Source organism: Podarcis erhardii (assembly GCF_964252035.2).
Source record: "Podarcis erhardii genome assembly, chromosome: 2".
Classification (NCBI taxonomy): Eukaryota; Metazoa; Chordata; class Lepidosauria; order Squamata; family Lacertidae; genus Podarcis; species Podarcis erhardii.
This window is the reverse complement of record NC_138498.1, coordinates 123,680,069-123,704,038: the sequence shown is the minus strand read 5'-3', so window position 1 is coordinate 123,704,038 and position 23,970 is coordinate 123,680,069. Positions and strand designations below refer to the sequence as shown.

Below are 23,970 nucleotides of genomic sequence, written 5' to 3'. Positions count from 1 at the left end.
CACATCCTTTTTTAATCTTAACTCAGTTAAAAGTTCTTTAGATAGCCACCTTTGCTTCTTTAGGCACCTTCCATGTTTCCATCTCATTGGTATTGCCTGAAGTTGTGCTTTTACTATCTCCCTCTTAACAAACTCCCAGCCATCATGAACTCCCTTTCCTTTTAGTATTACTGCCCATGGGATCTCACCCAGCACTTCCCTAAGTTTTATGAAGTCGGCTTTCTTAAAGTCAAGAAATTGAGTCCTAGTACGCTTGGCTGCTCCTTTCCGCTGTATAGTAAACTTCCTTCCACTTCTACCCCACTAACCAGGTCATCAACATTGGTTAGGACCAGATCTAAAATGGCTGTTCCTCTTGTTGCTTCTCCCACTTTCTGGACAACAAAGTTGTCTGCAAGGCCAGTGAGGAATCTGTTTGACCTTATGCTCTTGGCTGAGTTTGACATCCAGCAAATATCCGGGTAATTGAAGTCCCCCATTACTACTATCTCCCTTCCCTTTGCATGCTTGGCCATCTATTCCAGGAAGGCATCATCTATGTCCTCCGTTTGGCTTGGGGATCTATAGTAAACTCCCACAATGAGGTACCTGTTATTCTTCTCTCCCTTAATTTTGACCCATATGCTCTCACTTTGGCTTTGAGGTTCTAAATCTTGGATCTCTTCACAGGTATACACATCCCTGACATGTAACGCCACTCCTCCTTTCTTGTCTGGTCTGTTTCTCTGAAATAGATTGTATCCCTCCATTATTACATTCCAATCGTGGGACTTATCCCACCAGGTTTCAGTGATGCCTATTCTGTTATTTAAGAGTTGGGCGACAGCCAAGGATGACTGCAGAGGCTTGACGACCATATGTCAGGAGTACTCTGATGGTGTTTCCTGCTTGGCAGGGGGTTGGACTCGATGGCCCTTGTGGTCTCTTCCAACTCTATGATTCTATGATTCTATGACTGAGCAGAGAGGAGTTATCTGCCTGGAGATATGGGACCCTGGATACAGCTTTACCATTGGTTGAGGTCTCACACAGGCATGATGACTTATGACCTTACTGACTGGATAGTTTGTTGGTCAGTGTGGTGTTCTGAGTTTTGAGAGTTTGTTAAGAGAGAGCTGGTTAAGATCCATATCTGTTCCTGTATGTAGTAACTTGTAGAGTCTGCTGTAAATAATAAACACATCTAAGTAACCAAGTTACCATTAGCAGCGTCTTGTCCCTGCTTTGTCCATCCTGCCTGCAACTGATTGCTTTCTGGAACTCTGCGTATGCTCTGCTGAGGTCTGGCTAAGGTCCTGCAACAGGTCAAAGTTGCAAAACACCAATAGGAACGACATCTTAATAATCCCTGACAGATGGTCAGTAAGATATTAAGACTGCACCTGGGACTTCCTTCTGCATGCAAAGCATTGCATCCGAGGCCTTCTGCATGCGAAGCAACTGTTCTGCCACTGAGCTTTGCCCGCTCAAAGCAAAGCCCAACTTTGTCCATTGGCCCCCACTTTTTGAAAAGTACACATTGTAAAGACACCGGACCGCCCCATACCCACCGGAATTTCTCCAAATAGAGACGTCCTATTCAACAGTAGGGTTTCCATACGTCTGGAATTTCTCAGACATACCCAGTATACTGTAGTTGGAAGCAGTGTCTGGGTGAAAACCGGCAAAATGTCCCATGTCGGCAGTGCCATTTTTGTTGGTTTTGCTAAAAGATAGTTCAAAATAGCTCAAAAACTGCATTATATATTTTTTTTGCAAAATTAGTTCAAAAACATTAAACAGCTTCGCTATACAGGGCTGCCTTTCAGATGTTACTTATCTCTTTGGTTTAGGGGTCACATAACTCCCTCCAAAATTTATCCAATGGATATAGGGATGTCCTATGGAAAATAGGACATTCCGGGATTAAATCAGAAACCAGGATGGCTTCTGTAAACCCAGGAGTGTCCCTGGAAAACAAGGGCGCTTGGCGGCACTCGGGGGGGTCTGGGCACCCTTTAGTATTATTGTAAGTTGCTGCTCTGAACCCCTTCCACCCTCTTTCCCCCCCGGGGGTGTGTGTTCAGAAGTAAGGTGTGCGTTTCCTCTTTCACTGCTGCGGATTGAACCTGTGACTGTCTCACCAAATAAATGGCAATACAGTGGTGCCTCGCAAGACGAAATTAATTCGTTCCGCAAGTCTCTTCGTCTTGCGAGTTTTTCGTCTTGCGATGCACGGTTTTCCATAGGAATGCATTGAAAATCAATTAATGCGTTCCTATGGAAACCGCCTTCCCCCGACCTCTTCTGGCGGGCATTTTAAAATCGCCCGGGACAGCGGAGGACTTCTCCGCTGTCCGGGCGATTTAAAAGCCCCTGGGAAGGCAAGCAGGGGGGACGAAGCCTGGGCGCTCCTTGCGGAGAGTTGCCAGCGCGCCCAGGCTTCGCGGCCCCGCCGCCCGGCTTCGGGACATCGTTCCGATGCCGGGCGGCGGGGGGAGACTTTCTCGCCTCGCCGCCCGGCATCGGGGCATCGTTCCGATGCCGGGCGGCGGGGGGAGACTTTCCTGCCCCGCCGCCCGGCATCGGGACATCGTTCCGATGCCGGGCGGCGGGGGGAGACTTTCCCGCCCCGCCGCCCGGCTTCGGGACGATGCCCCGAAGCCGGGCGGCGGGGGGAGGCGTTCCTGTCCCGCCGCCCGGCAGCGGGACGATGCCCCTAAGCCGGGCGGCGGGGGGAGGCTTTCCCGCCCCGAAGCCGGGCGGCGGGGGGAGGCTTTCCCGCCCCGCCGCCCGGCTTCGGGACATCGTTCCGATGCCGGGCGGCGGGGGGAGGCGTTCCCGCCTCGCCGCCCGGCATCGGGGCATCCTTCCGAAGCCCGGCGGCGGGAGGAGGTGTCCCCGCCCCGCCGCCAGGCTTCGGAGGAGGTCCGAGGACAGCGGGGAAGACGAGCTGCGCTTCCCCACTGTCCCGGAGATTTCCCTATGGGCTGTCGTCTTGCGAAGCAAGCCCATAGGGAAATTCGTCTTGCGAAGCGCCTCCAAAACGGAAAACCCTTTCGTCTAGCGGGTTTTCCGTCTTGCGAGGCGTTCGTCTTGCGGGGCACCACTGTATAGAGCTTCTCGGCCACCCTAGGAAAACAGGTCTTCCCCGGAATTAGGACGGATAGATTGTTCAGTGATTTTGGAGGTCAGATAAAAAAACCTTTCCCCCAGAAAGCGTGGAGCACAGTACACTCCCACCAAACATGAAAATAATAATCCAAGACCTTCTGCATGCAAAGCAACTGCTCTACCACTGAGCTGCACCCCCCCCATAACAGAGTCTAACTCTCTCCATCAGTCAAAACAAAACAAATTCCTTCCAGTAGCACCTTAAAGACCAACTAAGTCAGTTCTTGGTATGAGCTTTCGTGTGCATGCACACTTCTTCAGATACACAGTGTGCATGCACACGAAAGCTCATACCAAGAACTGACTTAGTTGGTCTTTAAGGTGCTACTGGAAGGAATTTGTTTTGTTTTGACTATGGCAGACCAACACGGCTACCTATCTCTCCATCAGCTCCTGGTTTTTAGAAAAGGTACCCACTGAAATGACACTTGGACCAGCCTTTAGGGTTGCCATAAGTTACTGCTCTAAACCCCTTCCCGGGGGGGGGGGGCTTTGCAGAAATGGGGGTTCGCCTTTCGCTACCGCTCGCAGGAACTGAAGGCATTGATTCCTCACTAAATACTGTAAATGGGAATATACTGTACAGTAGATATTGCGGGCTGGGAAGGGAATTTCTCTTTGCAGGGAGGGGGAGGCGGATCTCCTGCCACTCACCCCTCCCTCTGGGCCAATGAGCTCCGTTTCCTAGAGAGGCAGGAAGTGGGGGTTTTTTTTGGGGGGGGAGGAGAAGCAAAGTTGGAGGGGAGGGGTCTCCATGCACACCCCCTGAAGAGAAAGAGGCCCGCAGAGGAGGATGAAGAGGTGCCGCGTATTTTGGGGGGCGGGGGGGGGGGCGACTTGGGGTTGGGGGTCGGCAGAAGAATTTGCATTTCCTCCCCCTGAACCTATAAACAGAGCAGCTGGGAAAGGAGAGTGGGGGGGGGAAATGAGGGGAGAGCAGGGAAGGGCTCCCCACTTTCCCTCCGGGAATCAGTAGGGGGTGGGGTGGGCGGGATGCAGGCCACCCTGTTGCAAAGTGGGGTCCTCCCCCCACAACGGGGTTTGCATTGCAAGATCCTTATTGAAGCGCAGAGATCAAGCCAGCCTCCCATGGGGGGGGGGAGGGGGGCGAAGACACTTGAGACGAACCAGAAAAGGGTGCCCCCCCCAGTGGAACTTAATTACAAAGGGATTTGCAGCCCCACCCTGTGCATGTTGACTCAGAAGTCAGTCCTCCTCTGTTCAAAGGGGGGGGGCAGCCCCATTCCACCTTGTGATGCTCCTCTCTGCTTAACACCCTCCATCTCCCTTCTCACTGCTGCCCCCCCATCGCTCCCCCCCCCAGGCTCTGCCTCCTGCGTCAGGGAGCCAGTCTGGGCGGGAGGGGAGGGGTGAACTCCTCCAGGACCCTGATCTGCCCCCTCCTAAATCTGCTGCTGAAGCCCCTGCCTCAGTGGGGCGAGATCGGGAGGGCAAGCAGGGGAGAGGAAGTGGAAGCAGCTGGAGAACAGAGTCGCCTCTGGATTGGGAGAGAGGGGGGAGATTTTGAGTTGGGTGGGGGGTGAGAGATGGACAGTGTCGAGGAAAATCAGCCTCTGGAGCCTCCTTATTAAGAATGGGCTGATGTGAGAAGCAAGCAAAAGGAACAAGGATTTGCTTCTTGGGAAGGGGGAGCCCCCCCCCCCAGCTCTCCATTCAGAAATCCTAGTCTGGCCTGTTGATATTGCTTTGGCAGAAGGGCCTTCTAACACTATAGGTCTTCTAAAGCCCACCTCTGGGTATAGGGTGGTATATAAATTCAGTTAATAATAATAATAATTTATGCATTGTTCTCCTGAAAGAGCTGCTCCTTGCTTTGAATTTCTTCATGGCAACAGCTGAGTCCTGGAAGTGGCCCAGTTTCCGCCTCCTTGCCCTCCGTCTCTTACAAAGGCAGCACAATGGCCTCAGAGGCACCATCGTTTGCACTGTCTCTTCTTCAAGGTGGAGTGGAAAGAGGAGCCGTGCAGCTTCCTCAGGTAGGGAAAGAGCATTGGGGAATCAGGTAGGAGGGAAGAGGCACAGATGGGACCACCCAGCCTCCCTCTGTGTTGAGTGGGGATGATGGGGACCAACGAGAAGCTCTGTTTTCTTCCTCTTCTTCTTCCAGGCCCTCTTGACCTTTGAGGAGGTGGCTGTGTTTTTCACGGAGGAGGAGTGGGCTCTGCTGGATCCTGGCCAACGAGCTCTGCACAAGGAAGTCATGGAGGAGAATTATGAGATGGTGGCCTCTCTAGGTAAGGGCAGATTTGTATCCCTCTTGGCTGCTAGACGTTGAAAGGGTGAATCTCTTGTTTATTCATGCCATGAAGGAGCAACATAGGAATAGCCTGCTGTATCAGCGCAGTTCCCCATCTAGTCCAGCATCCTCTTCTCCCATTGGCAAAACCAGATGCCTGTGGGAAACCAGGAAGCAGGATTCGAACACAAGAGCACTCTTGCCTCCTGTAGTTCCCAATATTTAGGAACATTGGTGCTTCTGACTGTGGAGGCATTGCAGAGCCATCACAACGAGTGGCCGACAATAGACTTCTCCATGTATTTGGGCCATCATTGCTACCTGTGGGATCGAGTTCCCTAATTTAACTATGTGCTGTGTGGAGAAGGCTGATCTTTTATTTGTGCTTTATTATTACTACTACTACTACTACAGTGGTAGTTCAGGTTACAAACACTTCGGGTTACAAACTCCGCTAACCTGGAAGTAGTACCTCAGGTTACAAACTTTGCCCCAGGATGAGAACGTGCGCCAGTGGCACGGCGGCAGCGGGAAGCCCCATTAGCGAAAGCATGCCTCAGGTTAAGAACGGTTTCGGGCTAAGAACAGACCTCCGGAATGAATTAATTTGTAACCCAAGGTACCACTGTATTATTATTATTATTATTATTATTATTATTATTATTATTATTATTGAATTTGTATTCTGCCCTACACCCTCAGGGCTCCCAAAGGTTCACAGGATAAAATCATAATATCAAAACACAAAATACATAATCAAAATAAAACCCCAAGACAACCCATTTGTTTCATATCTGGCTGAAAGAAATCTGATTTGCCTAGCTTCAAGCAGAAGGGGGCGGCGGGAGGAATCCTGCATTCCTCTTATGATTATTGCTTCACTTCTAATTTAGTATAACATCATCAGTCCATGGAGCTCTGTTTTCATCTCAAAAGCTGCAAATCTTGAAATTGCCACCATTACCTGACCCAGCTCTTCCTTTCTCAAGACAATATGCTTTTTGTATTGAAGCCAAAACTCCCAAGTTCCTGTTCCTCATCTCTCATTAAATATTTCTTAAAGCATATACCGAGTCTTTCAGTGCAAAAAAAGGAAAGAAAAGCTATTTATTCTAGAGGCAGGAGCTACTGCACTTTCCAGAGCCTCCAAAAAGAGGCAAGTCTCTTGTTTACACTCCTTGCTGAAACAAATCTGATTTAACTAGCTTCAGTACGGTATAGCAGGGTTGGTCCATGTTATTCATCATTTTGATCACACGTTTCTGAACCTCTTCCAACTCTATAATACCCAGGGGGGGGGGGGCAACCAAAACGTACACAGTATTCCAAATGCAGTTGCACCATAGATTTGGCTTTGCTTCAGTAAGGCTTAGAATGCAGGTTTGCTATAACCTCCTTCCGTCGGGCCTGTAAGACAGAGCTATTCCGCTTGGCTTTTAATTTGAATTCAGCCTGATCTTTTATTTCCCTGTTGTTCCCTCCCCCTCCCCTTTTATGAAGATTACCCACTCTGAGACCCCACAGCTAATTCTCCCCTGGCCTCCTCGCTGGCCCAAGTAGGACTAATTCAGCCAGCTAGCCCTGGTGATTATCTAATATTTATTGGATGGATTTCCCCTAAATTGATTTCTGAACTTTTAATTTTATTGTTATTCATGTTTTTAGATTGTATTTTATGCTGCTTTTACAATTAAATGTTTTATATTTGTTGTTAGCTGCCCTGAGCCAGGTTTTTGAACCAGGAAGGGCGGGGTATAAATAAAAAATATTAATATCATTAACAATGCTTCCATCAGAGTTTAAATTGACCAGCCTGCTTGGGTTGTCACTGTTGGGATGTGTCCAAGGGAACGGGGGCAATTCGCAGGCCCCCAGCTGGCTCCAGCCCACTGGGCGGCAGCCGGGCGAAACTCTGGTCCTTGGAACAGCATCAAACAGCGGCACACAGCTTCAGAAGCCTTCAGAAGCTTGAGCACGCCTCAGTCAGCAGAGTGAATAACACGCAACAGAAGTGGCAGACAGAGACATATGTAAAGCATATTTGTTGTTGTTTAGTCGTTTAGTCGTGTCCGACTGTTCGTGACCCCCTGGACCAGAGCACGCCAGGCACTCCTGTCTTCCACTGCCTCCCGCAGTTTGGTCAGACTCATGTTTGTAGCTTCGAGAACACTGTCCCACCATCTCCTCCTCTGTCGTCCCCTTCTCCTTGTGCCCTCAATCTTTCCCAACATCAGGGTCTTTTCCAGGGAGTCTTCTCTTCTCATGAGGTGGCCAAAGTCTTGGAGCCTCAACTTCAGGATCTGTCCTTCCAGTGAGCACTCAGGGCTGATTTCCTTCAGAATGGATAGGTTTGATCTTCTTGCAGTCCATGGGACTCTCAAGAGTCTCCTCCAGCACCATAATTCAAAAGCATCAATTCTTCGGCGATCAGCCTTCTTTATGGTCCAGCTCTCACTTCCATACATCACTACAGGGAAAACCATGTAAATTTTATATCCATATTCCATAATTGTGATAGTTGTTCTCCGAACCCCCACTTCATATCCTTTTTAAATATTTCATTCAAATGATGATATTGTAACCATGTTGTCAACATTCCTGGTACATCCTTCAACCCTTTTAATTTAAATTCTCCACCCTCCACTCTTAATAAATAAGTCACCCAACTTTCCGCCATAGTTTTATTTTCACCGCTATGGCTTCCAAAGGTGTAAGTCAAAGAGTGGTGTTTTAGCTCCCAATAAATTTTTATATATATCCCATATTCCAGGGACATCCAACTTCCAAGGGACTGCAATCTACTCACGGTATAAAAAAACAAGTGGCAGTGATCTACTCATTGTTAGAGTTGTTGAGCTTTTGGGAATATGATAAAAAAATACCTACTTTTCCCTTTCATTTCTAGCAGATACCTGATTCAGTTTTGTACATCTTAGCTAATTTGCTCGGTGTCAGATACCACCTGTACATCATTTTCATAAAATTCTTCAGTGTGCAACATGCTGTAAATTTTAAATCTCTTCCACATTTCTCCCAAACACTCATCTCTATATTATGGCCTGTATCTCTTGCCCAGTGAATCATAGCTGTTTTTACCAGTCCATCCTGTTCTCATAACAAATAGAATTGAGTTGTGATCAGAAATAGTCCTCAGTAGAATTTCCACTTTTTCGGGTCTTAAATCTTAGTTCTTTAGTTATGCATATTGAATTATTTTCCCAGAAGAATTCTTACCATTATAATAAAATATCAGTTGTCTTTCTAGTGAGTGTTTGTATCTCCATTTTTTCTCATTTGGCGCAAAGACTCACCAAGACTATTTTTTCTCCTTCAACAATTGCCTGTACCCTGATAATTCTTCCTTGGTCATCTTTTAAAAAAATTGTTAGGTGTAAAAACCATGTTTATATGCATTACCACATTGATCTTTTTAGTTTATCACTGGTTATAAACTCTTCAACAAATATTTTGGTTACTAATACTCTGCTGTGTCAACTTGCAACATGTGTCTCCTCCACTAAGGGACTATTTTCTGGGATTATTTCCTTTCCTTAAAATGTGGTATATAGGAGAGGGGAGATTGTTGGAGGTGCTGAAATAAGAGAAGGTGCTGATGGGTCTTGCTGTGTGTTCTCTTGTTCTGTTCCTTGAAATCCTAACAATATTTTCTTATTTCCCACTTAAAACCGGGTGATGAAGAAGGCAATCAGAATTATGAGGGGCCATCTGGAAAGTACGTCAGTGTGAGTGAACACCTTAGCACACATCTACAAAACACAGAGGAGAAACCCTTTAAATGTATGGAGTGTGGAAAGAGCTTCAGTAAAAATGGAAATCTTACTGCACATCAACGAATTCACACAGGGGAGAAACCATTTAGATGTATGGAGTGTGGAAAGTGCTTCAGTGAAAGCGGTAATCTTACTGTACATCAACGAACTCACACGGGTGAGAAACCATTTAAATGTATGGAGTGTGGAAAGAGCTTCCGTGAAAATGGAAAACTTATTATACATCAACGAACTCACACTGGTGAGAAACCCTTTAAATGTACGGAGTGTGGGCAGAGCTTCAGTCAGAATGGAACTCTTACAACACATCTACAAATTCACACAGGGGAGAAACCATTTACATGTATGGAGTGTGGGCAGAGCTTCAGTCGGAATAGAACTCTTACAGCACATCTACGAATTCACACAGGGGAGAAACCGTTTAAATGTATGGAGTGTGGGCAGAGCTTCAGTCACAATGGACGCCTTACTCTACATCAACGAACCCATACAGGGGAGAAACCATTTAGATGTATGGAGTGTGGGAAGTGTTTCAGTCAGTGTTCACACCTAACTCTCCATCAACGAACTCATACAGGGGAGAAACCATTTAAATGTATGGAGTGTGGGCAGAGCTTCAGTTCGTGTTCACAACTTACTCTACATCAACGAACTCATACAGGGGAGAAACCATTTAAATGTATGGAATGTGGGCTGAGCTTCCGTCGGTGTTCACAGCTTACCCTGCACCAACGAACACATACAGGGGAGAAACCCTATAAATGTTTGGAGTGTGGAACGGGCTTCATTTGTAGCTCAAGACTCACTGTGCACCAGCAAAGTCACACCGGAGAGAAACCATTTACATGTTTGGAGTGTGGGAAGTGCTTCAGTCAGTGTTCACACCTTACTATACATCAACGATCTCACACAGGGGAGAAACCATTTAAATGTATGGATTGTGGAAAGAGCTTCAGTCATAGTGGATCTCTTGCAAAGCATCAACAAATTCACACAGGGGAGAAACCATTTAAGTGTTTGGAGTGTGGAAAGAACTTCAGACAGTGTTCACACCTTACTAGACATAAACGAACTCACACAGGGGAGAAACCATTTAAATGTATGGATTGTGGGAAATGCTTCAGTCATAGTGGAGGTCTTACAAGACATCTACAAACTCACACAGGGGAGAAACCCTTTAAATGTTTGGAGTGTGGAAAGAGCTTTAGTGAAAATGGAAAACTTACAATACATCAACGAACTCATACAGGGGAAAAACCATTTAAATGTATGGAGTGTGGAAAGAGCTTTAGTGCAAGTACAAAACTTACAGTACATCAACAAGCTCACACGGGTGAGAAACCATTTAAATGAATGGAGTGTGGGAAGTGCTTCAGTTATAACTGAGTTATTAATAAACACCTATGAACTCTCACAGGGGAGAACCCATTTAGATGTATGGAGTGTGCCAAGTTTTTCCAACAGATCTTGGACACTTTGTCCCTCATTTCAACAAACTGATATAGGGAAAAATCAATTGTAAATGTATGGAGTATAGTTGATGTTCTGGTGTTTGTATGGAATTTTGTGCATATATGTATTAAGACAGTGAATGTAATGTCTCATAATAGTAAGTATAATGAAAGATACAATGTACTGTTTGGGGTATTCAGAATGTGGCTCTGGAGTGCTCATTGTGAGTGAACATGTGTTGAGAATCCATTGATATTTGATCTTTGGCAGACATAGTTAAGAATGGAGAGTTGTGAAAAGTAGAACACAACCGTGTTGTTTAGGAAGCAGGATTGGCTCTGGAATCCTAGAACTGTAGAGTTGAAAGGGACTCCAGGGTCTTCTAGTCCAACTCCTTGTTATAAGAACAGCAGCATAAAGCCCATTTTTATAATTGCAATAAAGGAACAATGAAAACACAGAAAGACTGAAACCATCGTCTTATGTGCACGGTGTAATTTTAACCCGTCCTATGTTGTTTGTGTTTTATAAATTCACTGCTTTTATGATGCTTTCTCATTCATGGCTCCATTAAAGGGCAAAGTGGATAAAATCCCTGTTTGCAGCTGGAATAAAGGAGGTGCTGCGGGGAACAACCAATATGGGGAGGGAAGGTGGCACAGGGAAATGTGGGCATTGCCAGTGGTTTCAGGAGAGTCCTTTCCTCCCTAAATGGTGGTGCAGTGTACCTTTTGTAAAAAGAGGGAGCTGATGGAGAAGGTTAGGCTTTGTTATGGGGTAGGGGGCGCAGCTCAGTGGGAGATCAATTGTTTTGCATGCAGAAAGTCTTGGATTCCTCTTTTCACGTTTGGTGGGAGTGTACCGTGGTCCAAGTCTTCTGGGGCAAAGTTTTTTAATCTGACCTTCAAAATCTCTTAAACAATTTATCCATCCGAATTCAGGACTTTCATTATTATAACTAGAGGAGAAGGACTGACTGCCGGGAGCCTGGGGGCCCTGCTCTGCCTCTCTCCACCCATAGCTGTCAACTTTTCCCTTTTCTTGCGAGGAATCCTATTTGGAATAAGGGAATTTCCCTTTAAAAAAGGGGAAAGTTGACAGCTATCTCTCCACCTGGCCTAGGGTGGGGCCTGACGGGCTTCACAAGGACTGTGGCTGCTGCTCAACAGAGAGGCCTCCTCCTCCTCTAAATTGTTTCTGAAATATTTTTATACTTTTTAAAATTCTGCTTTAGTGTTTTAACTGCTTTTAACTGGGCTGCAAGGGTATTCAGTGGGAGGGGCTTGGGAGGAGAGGAGTTGGGGAGTGCCTGGGAGACCAATTACAGTGGTTCTGGGTAGGGGGAGGTATAGCGTGAGAGGAGGGGCAGGCCAGGTAAGGGGCGGGAGGCTCAGGCACTTAATGACTCTGCTGTGTGCCAGCCCCTCCTCCAACTTGGGGAACTGTGGTTGTCATATCAGCCAACCCTTGGGTCTGCGACTGCTACTGCTGAATGCCAGGTCAACTCAGAATAAAATTTCCCTCATCCACGGATCTGATTTTGGACTAGGAGTCTGATCTGGCATGTATTACTAAAACCTGGGTGGGTGAACAGGGTGGAGTTGGTCTCAACCAGCTGTGCCCACCTGAGTACCCAGTGCAACATCAGGCCAGAATCGAGGGTTGGAGGAGAAGGAGTTGCTGTGGTCTATAGAGATTCTCTATCTCCAGGCTCTCTGTCCAGTTGAGGGGGAATCTAGAGTGTGTGTTCCTGGCACTGGGCAATCGGGGAAGAATCGGGATTCTGCTGGTTTATCGCTCATCTCACTGCCCAGCAGAATGCCCAGAGTTGGTTTCAGAGGCGGTGTTGAAGACTTCCAGATTGCTGGTTCTTGGAGACTTCAACATCCATGCCAAGGCAGCTGGCTCTGGGCTGGTTCAGGACTTCATGGCTGCCATGACAACCATGGGGTTGTCCCAACAGGTCACCGGCCCAACAAACATGGCAGGCCACACTCTGGACCTTGTTATCTCTATTGGGCAGGGAGAGGGTGATCTGAAGGTGGGGGGCATTGACATCAGTCCCTTGTCATGGTCTGATCACTTCCTGTTGAGATTTAGGATGTCAACACCTTTTCCCCTGCACAGAGGCAGGGGACCTATTAGGAAGGGCCACCCTCAGAGGCTGATGGATCCAGTGGGATTCCAAATGGCTCGGGGGGGGGGTGTGGTTTCCGGCTGATATGACTGCCACCCCTTTCAAATCCCTGGCCGACCTGTGGAACACCAGAATGCCTCAGGCTATTGACAAAATCACCCCTGAGTGCCTTCTCCCACTTTGTGGTGCCTCCAGAGTTTAGGGCGAAGAAAGTAGAATCATGGAATCATAGAGTTGGAAGAGACCACAAGGGCCATTGAGTCCAACCCCCTGCCAAGCAGGAAACACCATCAGAGCACTCCTGACATATGGTTGTCAAGCCTCTGCTTAAAGACCTCCAAAGAAGGAGACTCCACCACACTCCTTGGCAGCAAATTCCACTGTCGAACAGCTCTCACTGTCAGGAAGTTCTTCCTAATGTTTAGGTGGAATCTTCTTTCTTGTAGTTTGGAACCATTGCTCCGTGTCCGCTTCTCTGGAGCAGCAGAAAACAACTTTTCTCCCTCCTCTATGTGACATCCTTTTATATATTTGAACATCGCTATCATATCACCCCTTAACCTCCTCTTCTCCAGGCTAAACATGCCCAGCTCCCTTAGCTGTTCCTCATAAGGCATCGTTTCCAGGCCTTTGACCATTTTGGTTGCCCTCCTCTGGACACGTTCCAGTTTGTCAGTGTCCTTCTTGAACTGTGGTGCCCAGAACTGGACACAGTACTCCAGGTGAGGTCTGACCAGAGCAGAATACAGTGGCACTATTACTTCCCTTGATCTAGATGCTATACTCCTATTGATGCAGCCCAGGATTGCATTGGCTTTTTTAGCTGCAGCGTCACACTGTTGGCTCATGTCAAGTTTGTGGTCAACCAAGACTCCTAGATCCTTTTCACATGTACTGCTCTCAAGCCAGGTGTCACCCATCTTGTATTTGTGCCTCTCATTTTTTTTGCCCAAGTGCAATACTTTACATTTCTCCCTGTTAAAGTTCATCTTGTTTGTTTTGGCCCGGTTCTCCAATCTGTCAAGGTCGTTTTGAAGTGTGATCCTGTCCTCTGGGGTGTTAGCCACCCCTCCCAGTTTGGTGTCATCTGCAAATTTGATCAGGATGCGCTTGAGTCCATCATCCAAGTCGTTGATAAAGATGTTGAATAAGACCGGGCCCAAGACAGAACCCTGTGGCACCCCACTAGTCACTCTTCTCCAGGATGAAGAGGAACCATTGATGAGCACCCTTTGGGTTCGGTCAGTCAGCCAGTTACAAATCCACTGAGTGGTAGCATAGTCAAGACCGCATACTTGACTGCATAGTCAAGTAGCTGGGAGATGGGTCAAATGCAAGTGGAGGAACGATCCGAATGAATGCAACTGAACACCGGTAAGGGCTCATTATCATTATCGAGCCTACCTAGTGGCAGTGAAGGCAGCAAAGAAGGCCTCCATTGCATCCTCATTTAACATCCAACAGAGCTTTTCCGGGTTGTACAGGACCTTTTACAGGCTGGCCCCAAAGCGGTGGAAGAACCAACGGTAGCTCGCTGTGACTTGTTTGCAAAGCATTTTGAGAAGATTGCTTGCTTATGTTGGATGAGTTTCAGTTGGTAAGGTTCAAGGATGTGGACAAGGTGCTCGGATCAGTCAGGGCAACCACTGGATGGATGGCAGCTAATGGATTGAGGTTGAATCCTGACAAGACAGAAGTACTGTTCTTGGGGGGTGGGGGGTGGGCTGGTGTGGAGGACTCCCTGATCCTGAATGGGGTAACCTTGCCCCTGAAGGACCAGGTGTGCAGCATGGGAGTCATTTTGGACTCACAGCTGTCTATGGAGGTGCAGGTTAATTCTGTGTCCAGGGCAGCTGTTTACCAGCTCCATCTGATACGCAGGCTGAGACCGTACCTGCCTGCAGATTGTCTTGCCAGAGTGGTGCACGCTCCGGTTATCTCCCGCTTGGACTACTGCAATGCACTCTACGTGGGGCTACCTTTGAAGGTGACTCGGAAACTGCAATTAATCCATAATGCAGCAGCTAGACTGGTGACTGGGAGCGGCCGCCGATACCACATAACACCGGTCTTGAAAAACCTACATTGGCTCCCAGTACATTTCCGAGCACAATTCAAAGTCTTGGTGCTGACCTTTAAAGCCCTAAACGGCCTCAGTCGTGTATAGCTGAAGGAGCGTCTCCACCCCCATCATCCAGCCTGGACACTAAGGTCCAGCTCCGAGGGCCTTCTGGCAGTTTCCTTCCTGTGAGAAGTGAGGTTACAGGGAAGCAGGCAGAGGGCCTTCTCGGTAGTGGCGCCTGCCGTGTGGAACGCCCTCCCAGCAGATGTCAAGGCAATAAACAACTATTTTACTTTTAAAAGACAACGGAAGGCGGCCCTCTTTTGGTAAGTTTTTAATGTCTGACGCTGTATTGTTTTTAATATTCTGTTGGGAGCTGCCAGAGTGGCTGGGGAAACCCAGCCAGATGGGCGGGGTATAAATAATAAATTACTACTACTACTACTACAGTACTTGTGCTCTAGACCCTTGACCCTCTTGGTTGATGAAAACTGGCAGGGAGGGAACAGCTGGCTGGGCCAGGGCGGTGATCAATGGTCCTTGCCTGTATGAAGGTGGTAGTGGTAAAACCACTCCTTAAGAAACCTCCCCTAGATTCAGAAAACCTAACAAACTATCCATCATTTGCTAATCTCCCTTTCTTGGGCAGGGTTTTGGAGCGAGTGGTCGTGGACCAGATCCGAGCGCTTTTGGAAGAAACTGATTTTCTGGATCAATTTCAATTGGGGTTTTGACACAGAAACTGTTTTGGTCACCCTGTATAATGACCTCTGTCAAGAGAGAGGCAAGGGAAACATGTCCTTGTTAATTCTTCTCAACCTTTCAGCAGGGGGTGTCGTTTTTGAATTGAACCCATGAATTTCTCACTAAATAAATGGGAATATAGAGCTTGCAGGCTGGGAAGGGCATTTCTGTTTTGCGGGGGGGGGGGGAGGCGGATCTCCCGACCCTCCCCTCCCTCTGGGTCAATGAGCTCCGCTTCCTAGAGAGGCAGGAAGTTTGTTTTTATTGGGGGGGGAGGCAATCTGGAGGGGAGGGGGGGTCTCCATCCTCATTCCCGGAAGAGAAGCGGGCTTGGAGAAGAGGAAAAAGAGGTGCCGCATATTGGGGGGTTATTTGGGGGGGGGGTGGGAGAAGGATTTGCTTTCCCTCCCCCTGAAACTTCAAACAGGGCAGCTGGGAAAGGAGGCGGGAGAATTGGGGGGGGGGGTAGAAAGGAAAGCAGGGAGGGGCTCCGCTTTTTCTCTGTGGGAATAAGTGGGGGGGGGGTCGTGACAAAGGCCATCCTGTTGCAAAGTGGGGTCCCCCTCCCTCAACAGGGTTTGCATTGCAAGATGCTTTTTGAAGTGCAGAGATCAAGCCAGGCTCCCATGGTGGGGGGACTGGGGGGGGGGCGAAGACACTGGAGCCGAACCAGAAAAGGGTCCCCCCCCCCAGCGCACCCTAAGTACAAAGGGATTTGCAGCCCCACCCTCAGTGCTGGATTTACTTATAAGCTAAACAAGCTATAGCTTAGGGGCCTCACTCTCTCCCCCCCCCAAAAAAAAAACTAAAAAAAAACTGATGGTACATTTCCGAAATATAAGATAAAAAAACAGATAAAATAAAACCTACATACAGCAACAGTGTGTTGTGTTGTGTAGGCTCCTATGGTGTCAGCAATGAGCCCCGCCTGCTCCCTAAAATATCTCTGGTTTGCTCATTTCTATATATAGGGTGTCTACATTCTGCATGGACTGGTTGCATGGCAACAAGTGCAAATGGCTTTAGATACCTATTAGGTCCATAAATTATCATGTAGCATATATCCAACACACACAAAAAAACAGCGGCCATTTGTTGTTGACAAAAGACAGCTGGACTTATAAAGGGCCCCTACTCCGTTCAGAAGGGGTGGCAGCCCCATTTCACCTAGAGATGCTCCTCTCTGTTTAACACCCTCCATCTCTGGGAGAGAGGAAGGAGATTTCGAAATGGGTGGGGGGTGAGAGATGGACAATGTCAAGGAAAACCAGCCTCCGCAGCTTCCTGAGTAAGCAGTGTTTCCCAACCTTGGGCCTCCAGCTGTTTTTGGACTACAACTCCCATCATCCCTAGCTAGCAAGACCAGTGGTCAGGGATGATGGGAATTGTAGTTCAAAAACAGCTGGAGACCCAAGGTTGGGAAACACTGAGAAAGAGGATGATATAAGAAGGAAGCAAAAGGAAACAAGAATTTGCTTCTTTGGAAGGGGGAGCCCCGTCCCCCATGTTGGCAGAGTGGGGAACAATGGGGGAGGATTTGCTGTCCTGTTTATGTGCCCCTGAAGTGGAGGGAAGAGGCACATTTTGGATTTCCTGGAGTTTGAAAAATGGACGCATGAGTGACAGAATTTAAAACTACTCACGCAGCTTCAGGTCTGTGCTCATGAGGGGCCAGTTTTGTTTTTCGTCTTCCCTTCTTTTGGTTTTTTTGTTAAATAATTTTTATTAGTTTTCAAGTACAGTGGTACCTCAGGTTACATACGCTTCAGGCTACATACGCTTCAGGTTACACACTTCACTAACCCAGAAATAGTGCTTCAGGTTAAGAACTTTGTTTCAGGATAAGAACAGAAATCAGGCTCTGGTGGCGCGGCAGCGGCAGGAGGCCCCATTAGCTAAAGTGGTGCTTCAGGTTAAGAACAGTTTCAGGTTAAGAACGGACCTCCGGAACGAATTAAGTTCTTAATCCGAGCCTAGGACTTGCTGATCAGAAGGTCGGCAATTCGAATCCCCGCGGTGGGGTGAGCTCCCGTTGCTTGGTCCCAGCTCCTGCCAACCAAGCAGTTAAAAAGCATGTCAAGTGCAAGTAGATAAACAGGCATCACTGTGGCGGGAAGGTAAATGGCGTTTCCGTGTGCTGCTCTGGTTCTCCAGAAGCGGCTTAGTCATGCTGGCCACATGACCCGGAAGCTGTACGCCGGCTCCCTCGGCCAGTAAAGCAAGATGAGTGCCCCAACCCCAGAGTCGGTCACGACTGGACCTAATGGTCAGGGGTCCCTTTACCTTTACCACTGTACCAAACTCCCAATATATGCCACACTGTATCAATACCAGATTACCCCGCACATTTCTTATTAGCATTAAAAAATAACAAAAAAGAAGACATTTTTACGCCCCCCCCCAAATCCTCGGACTTCCCTCCACCCCCTCTTCTGGTTCTTTAAATAAACCAAATCATCTTACATTCTGGATCCCTTTACACAATTTCCCTACTACTGAACAATTAAACTTGTGGTATACTGCACAGATATTTTAAACATTCAGACCGCTTTATACATTACGCATCTATGCTTACAGACTATTTCCCCTTTTAAAATGATCCTTATTGTTGCTTTTTGCAAGCATTTAATCCATGTTTGCTGATGTCCCAATTTGCCAGACTGTTACCCATTCTTTTTTCTTACTTTGGCATATTTAAATCTCCTCCGGAAGAGGCTTCCCATTAGGACAATTCCCAATTTGAGCCCTCCTTCCTTCCAAATTTCTCTCTGTCTCCACAGTTGTGATTTCACCCAAATTTCTCGTAACTATTTCCTGTCTGTGCTCATGTTTAAAGCTCCTCAAAAAGCTGCTAACAATTAGGACCATTTCCAGTTTCAACTCGCTCTTATCTTAACATTGGTGATTTTACCAATACTTCCTCAAATGTTTTCTGCGTGTTGTTGTTTAGTCGTTTAGTCGTGTCCGACTGTTCGTGACCCCATGGACCAGAGCACGCCAGGCCCCCCTGTCTTCCACTGCCTCCCGCAGTTTGGTCAAACTCATGCTGGTAGCTTCGAGAACACAGTCCAACCATCTCGTCCTCTGTCGTCCCCTTCTCCTTGTGCCCTCCATCTTCCCCAACATCAGGGTCTTTTCCAGGGAGTCTTCTCTTCTCATGAGGTGGCCAAAGTATTGGAGCCTCAGCTTCAGGATCTCTCCTTCCAGTGAGCACTCAGGGCTGATTTCTTTCAGAATGGATATGTTTGATCTTCTTGCAGTCCATGGGACTCAAGACTTTCTGCGTGTGCTGCCCTTCAAATCCGTGCTCTTTCCTTTTGGATTTTCTTCATAACAATTAGCCGTTCCCCCTTTACAAACTTTCCCTCCTGTCTTTGCCCAAGAGTCTCCCCTGCGTCTCTTGTTTCTGGTTCTTCCGCCATGTTGTTATATTGATCCAACCTGGTACTGATGGTCTCTGATATCTTGGCCATACTTTCCATAAATTCTCTTTTCCATTGATACAAAAATGCCATAGTTTCAGCATCTGAGCTCATCTGTGGCTAACGTTCCATTGTTTTCAGAACAGCCAGTTTCCTCTATCAGTCCTGATTACGTCCAAGGCCATTCAGTACAGTTTCCCAGTAACCACCAGGGAGATCCAGTACTTTCCCAGTGAAAGCGTATTAAAACTGCTTGTCCGCTTTTCCAAAATGTCTCAGAGTGGGGTACCAAGTCACTTGCAAACTGTTCCTTAAAGTCTCAGTTGTGATTGTTGAGCCAACTCCAAGCTTCTTCCTTCTTTTATTCCTCCCAACAGGAAATCTTATAATCCTCAGCAGAGTACTTCATATATCTCAATCCAAGTCTCTTCTGTGAAAAGTTTGATACAGTAGTGTTAGGGCTCCCTGACACTCCCAGGACTCTGGCACCACCTTCCCTTTTCTGTCTCTCAACACAGCACCGTAGCCACTTTTAAAATCTCCTGATAGTGACAATCAGTAAATAATGGGTTTTGGTGGCTCATCAGCAGGCATGTGTCCATAGGCTTTTTTTTAGCAAAATAAGTTCTACTTGCAACTTTCCTCCATGTAACGTAATTTACCCGGAAAGCGAAGGGTGGACCTCCTGTTTTAACACTTTGCGTATCACCAAATTCAGTCTAATTAAATCTAATCTGATTATATTTCCTTCTTCAATCAAAATGGTAGAAGATGCAGAATTCTTCTTACCCTTTTATTTCAGCTTGAATATTTTTAGTTGGGAGTCTCCTGCTGGCAGTAGGCAGCTCAAGGCTTCGTCCCACAGAGTCACAGCTCTAAACTCTCCTGCCACACCCCCCCCACCCCCGCTTTCCCTTCCCAAGCGGTTGAGGTCTGTGCTCATGAGGGACCAGTTTTGACCCCCTGGTTATTTATCACCCTGTCCTACCACACAGAATTGGGAAGATAAAAGCGCAGCTCCTTGCTTTGAAATACAGCTGGGACAGTCCCAGAAGTGGCCAGTTTTACACCTCCTTCAAATCTCCTACAGGCAGTAAAATGGCCTCAGAGGCACCACTGTTTGAGCCGTCTCTTCTTACAGGTGGAGTGGAAAGAGGAGCCGTGCAGCTTCCTCAGGTAGTGAAAGAGCAACGGGAGCAGGGAGGAGGGAAGAGGCACAGATGGGACAACCCAGCTTCCCTCTGTGTTGAGTAGGGATGATGGGGATCAAAGAGAAGCTCTGTTTTCTCCTCCTCCTCCTCCTCCTCCTCCTCCTCCTCCTCCTCCTTCTTCTTACAGGCCCTATTGAACCTTGAGGAGGTGGTCGTGTTTTTCACAGAGGAGGAGTGGATCCCGGACACTTAGGTCCAGCACTGAGGGCCTTCTGGCGGTTCCCTCACTGCAAGAAGCCAAGTTACAGGGAACCAGGCAGAGGGCCTTCTCGTTAGTGGCACCTGTCGTGTGGAACGCCCTCCCACCAGATGTCAAAGAGAAAAATAACTACCAAACTTTTAGAAGACATCTGAAGGCAGCCCTGTTTAGGGAAGCTTTTAATGTTTAATAGGTTATTGTATTTTAGTGATTTGTTTCAAGCTGCCCAGAGTGGCTGGGGAAACTCAGCCAGATAGGCGGGGTATAAATAATTTATTATTTTTATTATTTTTATTATCATCATCATCATCATCATCCAGGCCAAAGAACTCTGCACAAGGAAGTCATGGAGGAGAATTATGAGATGGTGGCCTCTCTGGGTAAGTATGCATTTTTATTTATTTATTTTGCACATTTTTACTCAATTTATTTTAAGAAATCAATTAAATTTAAATACATTTGCATACTGACCATACCTTAATATAGTTTCCCTTATAAGATAATGAAAGATGTAAGGTAAGCTAAACTTTAATAAAGAAGAACTAAAACAAGGGGATTTCCCCCCCTGTTTGCTCTTACATAGTTCATTATGTTTATTTTATTTATGCCGTTTGTATCCCATCCTTCGTCTAATGATCTCCAGGTAGGTAAAAAGCAAAATTCAGAAAACTACCATATCCATACAAAAGATAATAAAATGCAGAAGCAAAACTACAACAAATTAATCAGTCTCTCTTATAGCAACAGTTAGAACTCTGCAAATCGTAAAGAAAACCTTGCCCCCACATTTCCAAACTCTCTTAGATACTTTACATTTTTTATCCCTCTTGACTGATACTCGTCGAAGATGTGAATCTGTTGTTTGAGCCATTTATTCATTCTATGAAGGAGCAACATAGGAATAACCTGCTGGATCAGCTGAGTGGCCCATCTAGTCCACCATCCTGTTCTCCCAATGGCAAAACCAGATGCCTGTGGGAAACCAGCAAGCAGGATTCGAACACAGGAGCACTCTTGCCTCCAGTACACTTCTCCTCCATGTGTTTGGGCCATCATTGCTCCCTTTGGGATCAAGTTCCCTGGTTTAACTATGTGCTGTGTGAAGAAGGCTGATCTTTTATTTGTGCTTTATACTATTATTATTATTATTATTATTATTATTATTATTATTATTATTATTATTATTACAGTGGTACCTCTGGTTACAAACACTTCGGGTTACAAACGCTTCAGGTTACAAACTCCACTAACCCAGAAGTAGTACCTCGGGTTACGAACTTTGCCCCAGAATGAGAACATGTGCCGTAGGTCCCATTAGAGAAAGCACGCCTCAAGTTAAGAACAGTTTGGGTTAAGAACGGACCTCCGGAACGAATTAGCTTTGTAACCCGAGGTACCACTGTATTTTCTGGGATTATTTCCTTTCCTAAAAATGTGCTACATAGGAGAGGGGAGATTGTTGGGGGTGTTGGAATAAGAGAAAGTGATGATTGGTATTGCTGTGTGTTAAGTTCTCTTGTTCTGTTCCTTGAAATCCTAACAATATTTTCTTACCCCCCACTTAAAACCAGGTGATGGAGAAGGCAATCAGAATTATGAGGGGCCTTCTGTTAAGTACTTCTGTGTGAGTGAACACCTTAGCACACATCCACAAACTAACACAGAGAAGAAATCCTTTAAATGTATGGAGTGCGGAAAGAGCTTCAGTAAAAGTGGAAATCTTACTGCACATCAACGAATTCACACGGGGGAGAAACCCTTTAGATGTATGGAGTGTGGGAAGTGCTTCAGTGAAAGCGGAAATCTTACTGCACATCAACGAACTCACACTGGTGAGAAACCATTTAAGTGTATGGAGTGTGGGAAGTGTTTCCGTGAAAATGGAAAACTTATTATACATCAACGAACTCATACAGGGGAAAAACCACTGAAATGTATGGAGTGTGGGCAGAGCTTCAGTCAGAATGGAACTCTTACAACACATCTACGAATTCACACAGGCGAGAAACCCTTTAAATGTATGGAGTGTGGGCAGAGCTTCAGTCGGAATAGAACTCTTACAACACATCTACGAATTCACACAGGGGAGAAACCCTTTAAATGTACAGAGTGTGGGCAGAGCTTCAGTCGGAAGGGACGCCTTACTCTACATCAACGAACTCATACAGGGGAGAAGCCGTTTAGATGTATGGAGTGTGGGAAGTGCTTCAGTGAAAGCGGAAATCTTACCGTACATCAACGAACTCATACGGGTGAGAAACCATTTATATGTATGGATTGTGGGAAGTGCTTCAGTCACAGTGGAGGTCTTATAAGACATCTACAAACTCACACAGGAGAAACCCTGTAAATATTTGGAGTGTGGAAAGAACTTCAGTGAAAATGGAAAACTTACAATGCATCAACCATCTTACACAGGTGAGAAACCATTTAAATGAATGGAGTGTGGAAAGTGATTCAGTTATAACGGAGTTCTTAATAAACACCTACGGACTCTCACAGGGGAGAACCCAATTAGATGTATGGATTGTGCCAAGCATTTCCCACAGAGTTCACTTTGTCCCTCATATCAACAGAAAGTAGAGACATCACCTTGCTGACAAAGGTCCATATAGTTAAAGCTATGATTTTCCCAGTAGTGATATATGGAAGTGAGAGCTGGACCATAAAGAAGGCTGATCGCCGAAAAATTGATGCTTTTGAATTATGGTGCTGGAGGAGGCTCCTGAGAGTCCCATGGACTGCAAGAAGATCAAACCTCTCCATTCTTAAGGAAATCAGCCCTGAGTGCTCCCTGGAAGGACAGATCGTGAAGCTGAGGCTCCAGTACTTTGGCCACCTCATGAGAAGAGGACTCCCTGGAAAAGACCCTGATGTTGGGAAGGATGGAGGGCACAAGAAGGGGAGGACAGAGGACGAGATGGTTGGACAGTGTTCTCGAAGCTACCAGCATGAGTTTGACCAAACTGTGGGAGGCAGTGGAAGACAGGAGTGCCTGGCGTGCTCTGGTCCATGGGGTCCTGAAGAGTTGGACACGACTAAGCGACTAAACAAGAACTACAACATATAGGGAAAAATCAATTGTAAATTTATGGAGTGTATTTGATGTTCTGGTGTTTGTATGGGAAGTTGTACATATATGTATTAAAGCTATGAAGGTAATGTCTCATAATAGTATAATGAAAGAGATAATGTACTGTAAGGGATGTATAGACTATGACTGGAGTGCGCATTGTGAGTGAACATGTGCTGAGAGTTTGTTACTATTTGGTCTTTGGCAGACAGAGTTAGGAATGGAGAGTTGTGAAAAGTGGAACACGACAGTGGTGTTTAGGAAGTAGGATGGGCTCTAGAATCATAGTACTGTACAGTAGTACCTCTGGTTATGAACTTAATTCGTTCCGGAGGTCTGTTCTTAACCTGAAACTGTTCTTAACCTGAGGCACCACTTTAGCTAATGGGGCCTCCCACTGCCGCCACACCGCCGGTGCATGATTTCTGTTCTCATCTGGAGGTAAAGTTCTTAACCCGAGGTACTTCTT

At 46.7% G+C, this 23,970-nt stretch overlaps 3 protein-coding genes across 7 annotated transcripts in view; all 3 read left to right on the top strand.

The window, feature by feature from the left end:
- Positions 1–11,117, top strand: part of LOC309336722 (uncharacterized protein) — a 182,900-nt gene extending 171,783 nt beyond the window's left edge. For 2 of the 3 annotated variants that reach the window (XM_081852945.1, XM_081852951.1), the window contains one exon: positions 9,130–11,117. In XM_081852945.1, coding sequence (XP_081709071.1) covers positions 9,130–10,554 — 1,425 coding nt within the window. In that variant the 3' untranslated portion in view covers positions 10,555–11,117. Of the gene's footprint in view, positions 1–3,867; positions 3,955–4,973; positions 5,151–5,281; positions 5,409–9,109 lie in introns of those variants that run through there. The other variant, XM_081852952.1, reaches the window with a different exon arrangement.
- Positions 1–23,970, top strand: part of LOC309337150 (uncharacterized protein) — a 40,368-nt gene that overhangs the window by 7,239 nt on the left and 9,159 nt on the right. The window lies entirely within an intron of this gene.
- On the top strand, positions 15,905–23,600 carry LOC309337174 (uncharacterized protein). 3 transcript variants are annotated; one of them, XM_081853904.1, is made up of 3 exons: positions 15,905–15,946; positions 20,749–20,808; positions 22,000–23,600. In XM_081853904.1, exons 2-3 carry the CDS (start codon positions 20,775–20,777, stop codon positions 22,776–22,778), a joined length of 813 nt encoding a protein of 270 aa, XP_081710030.1. In that variant the 5' UTR covers positions 15,905–15,946; positions 20,749–20,774; the 3' UTR covers positions 22,779–23,600. The 3 variants fall into 3 exon arrangements, with proteins under 3 accessions (XP_081710030.1, XP_081710031.1, XP_081710032.1); XM_081853905.1 differs by lacking the exon at positions 15,905–15,946 and adding an exon at positions 20,170–20,194; XM_081853906.1 differs by lacking the exon at positions 15,905–15,946.

Bases quoted from the DNA above. Each gene is read 5' to 3' on its own strand.
- LOC309337174 (XM_081853904.1), top strand. From the start codon at position 20,775: ATGGAGGAGAATTATGAGATGGTGGCCTCTCTGG. The intron at 20,809-21,999 runs GTAAGTATGCAT...ACTTAAAACCAG, and splicing joins TGAGATGGTGGCCTCTCTGG to GTGATGGAGAAGGCAATCAG.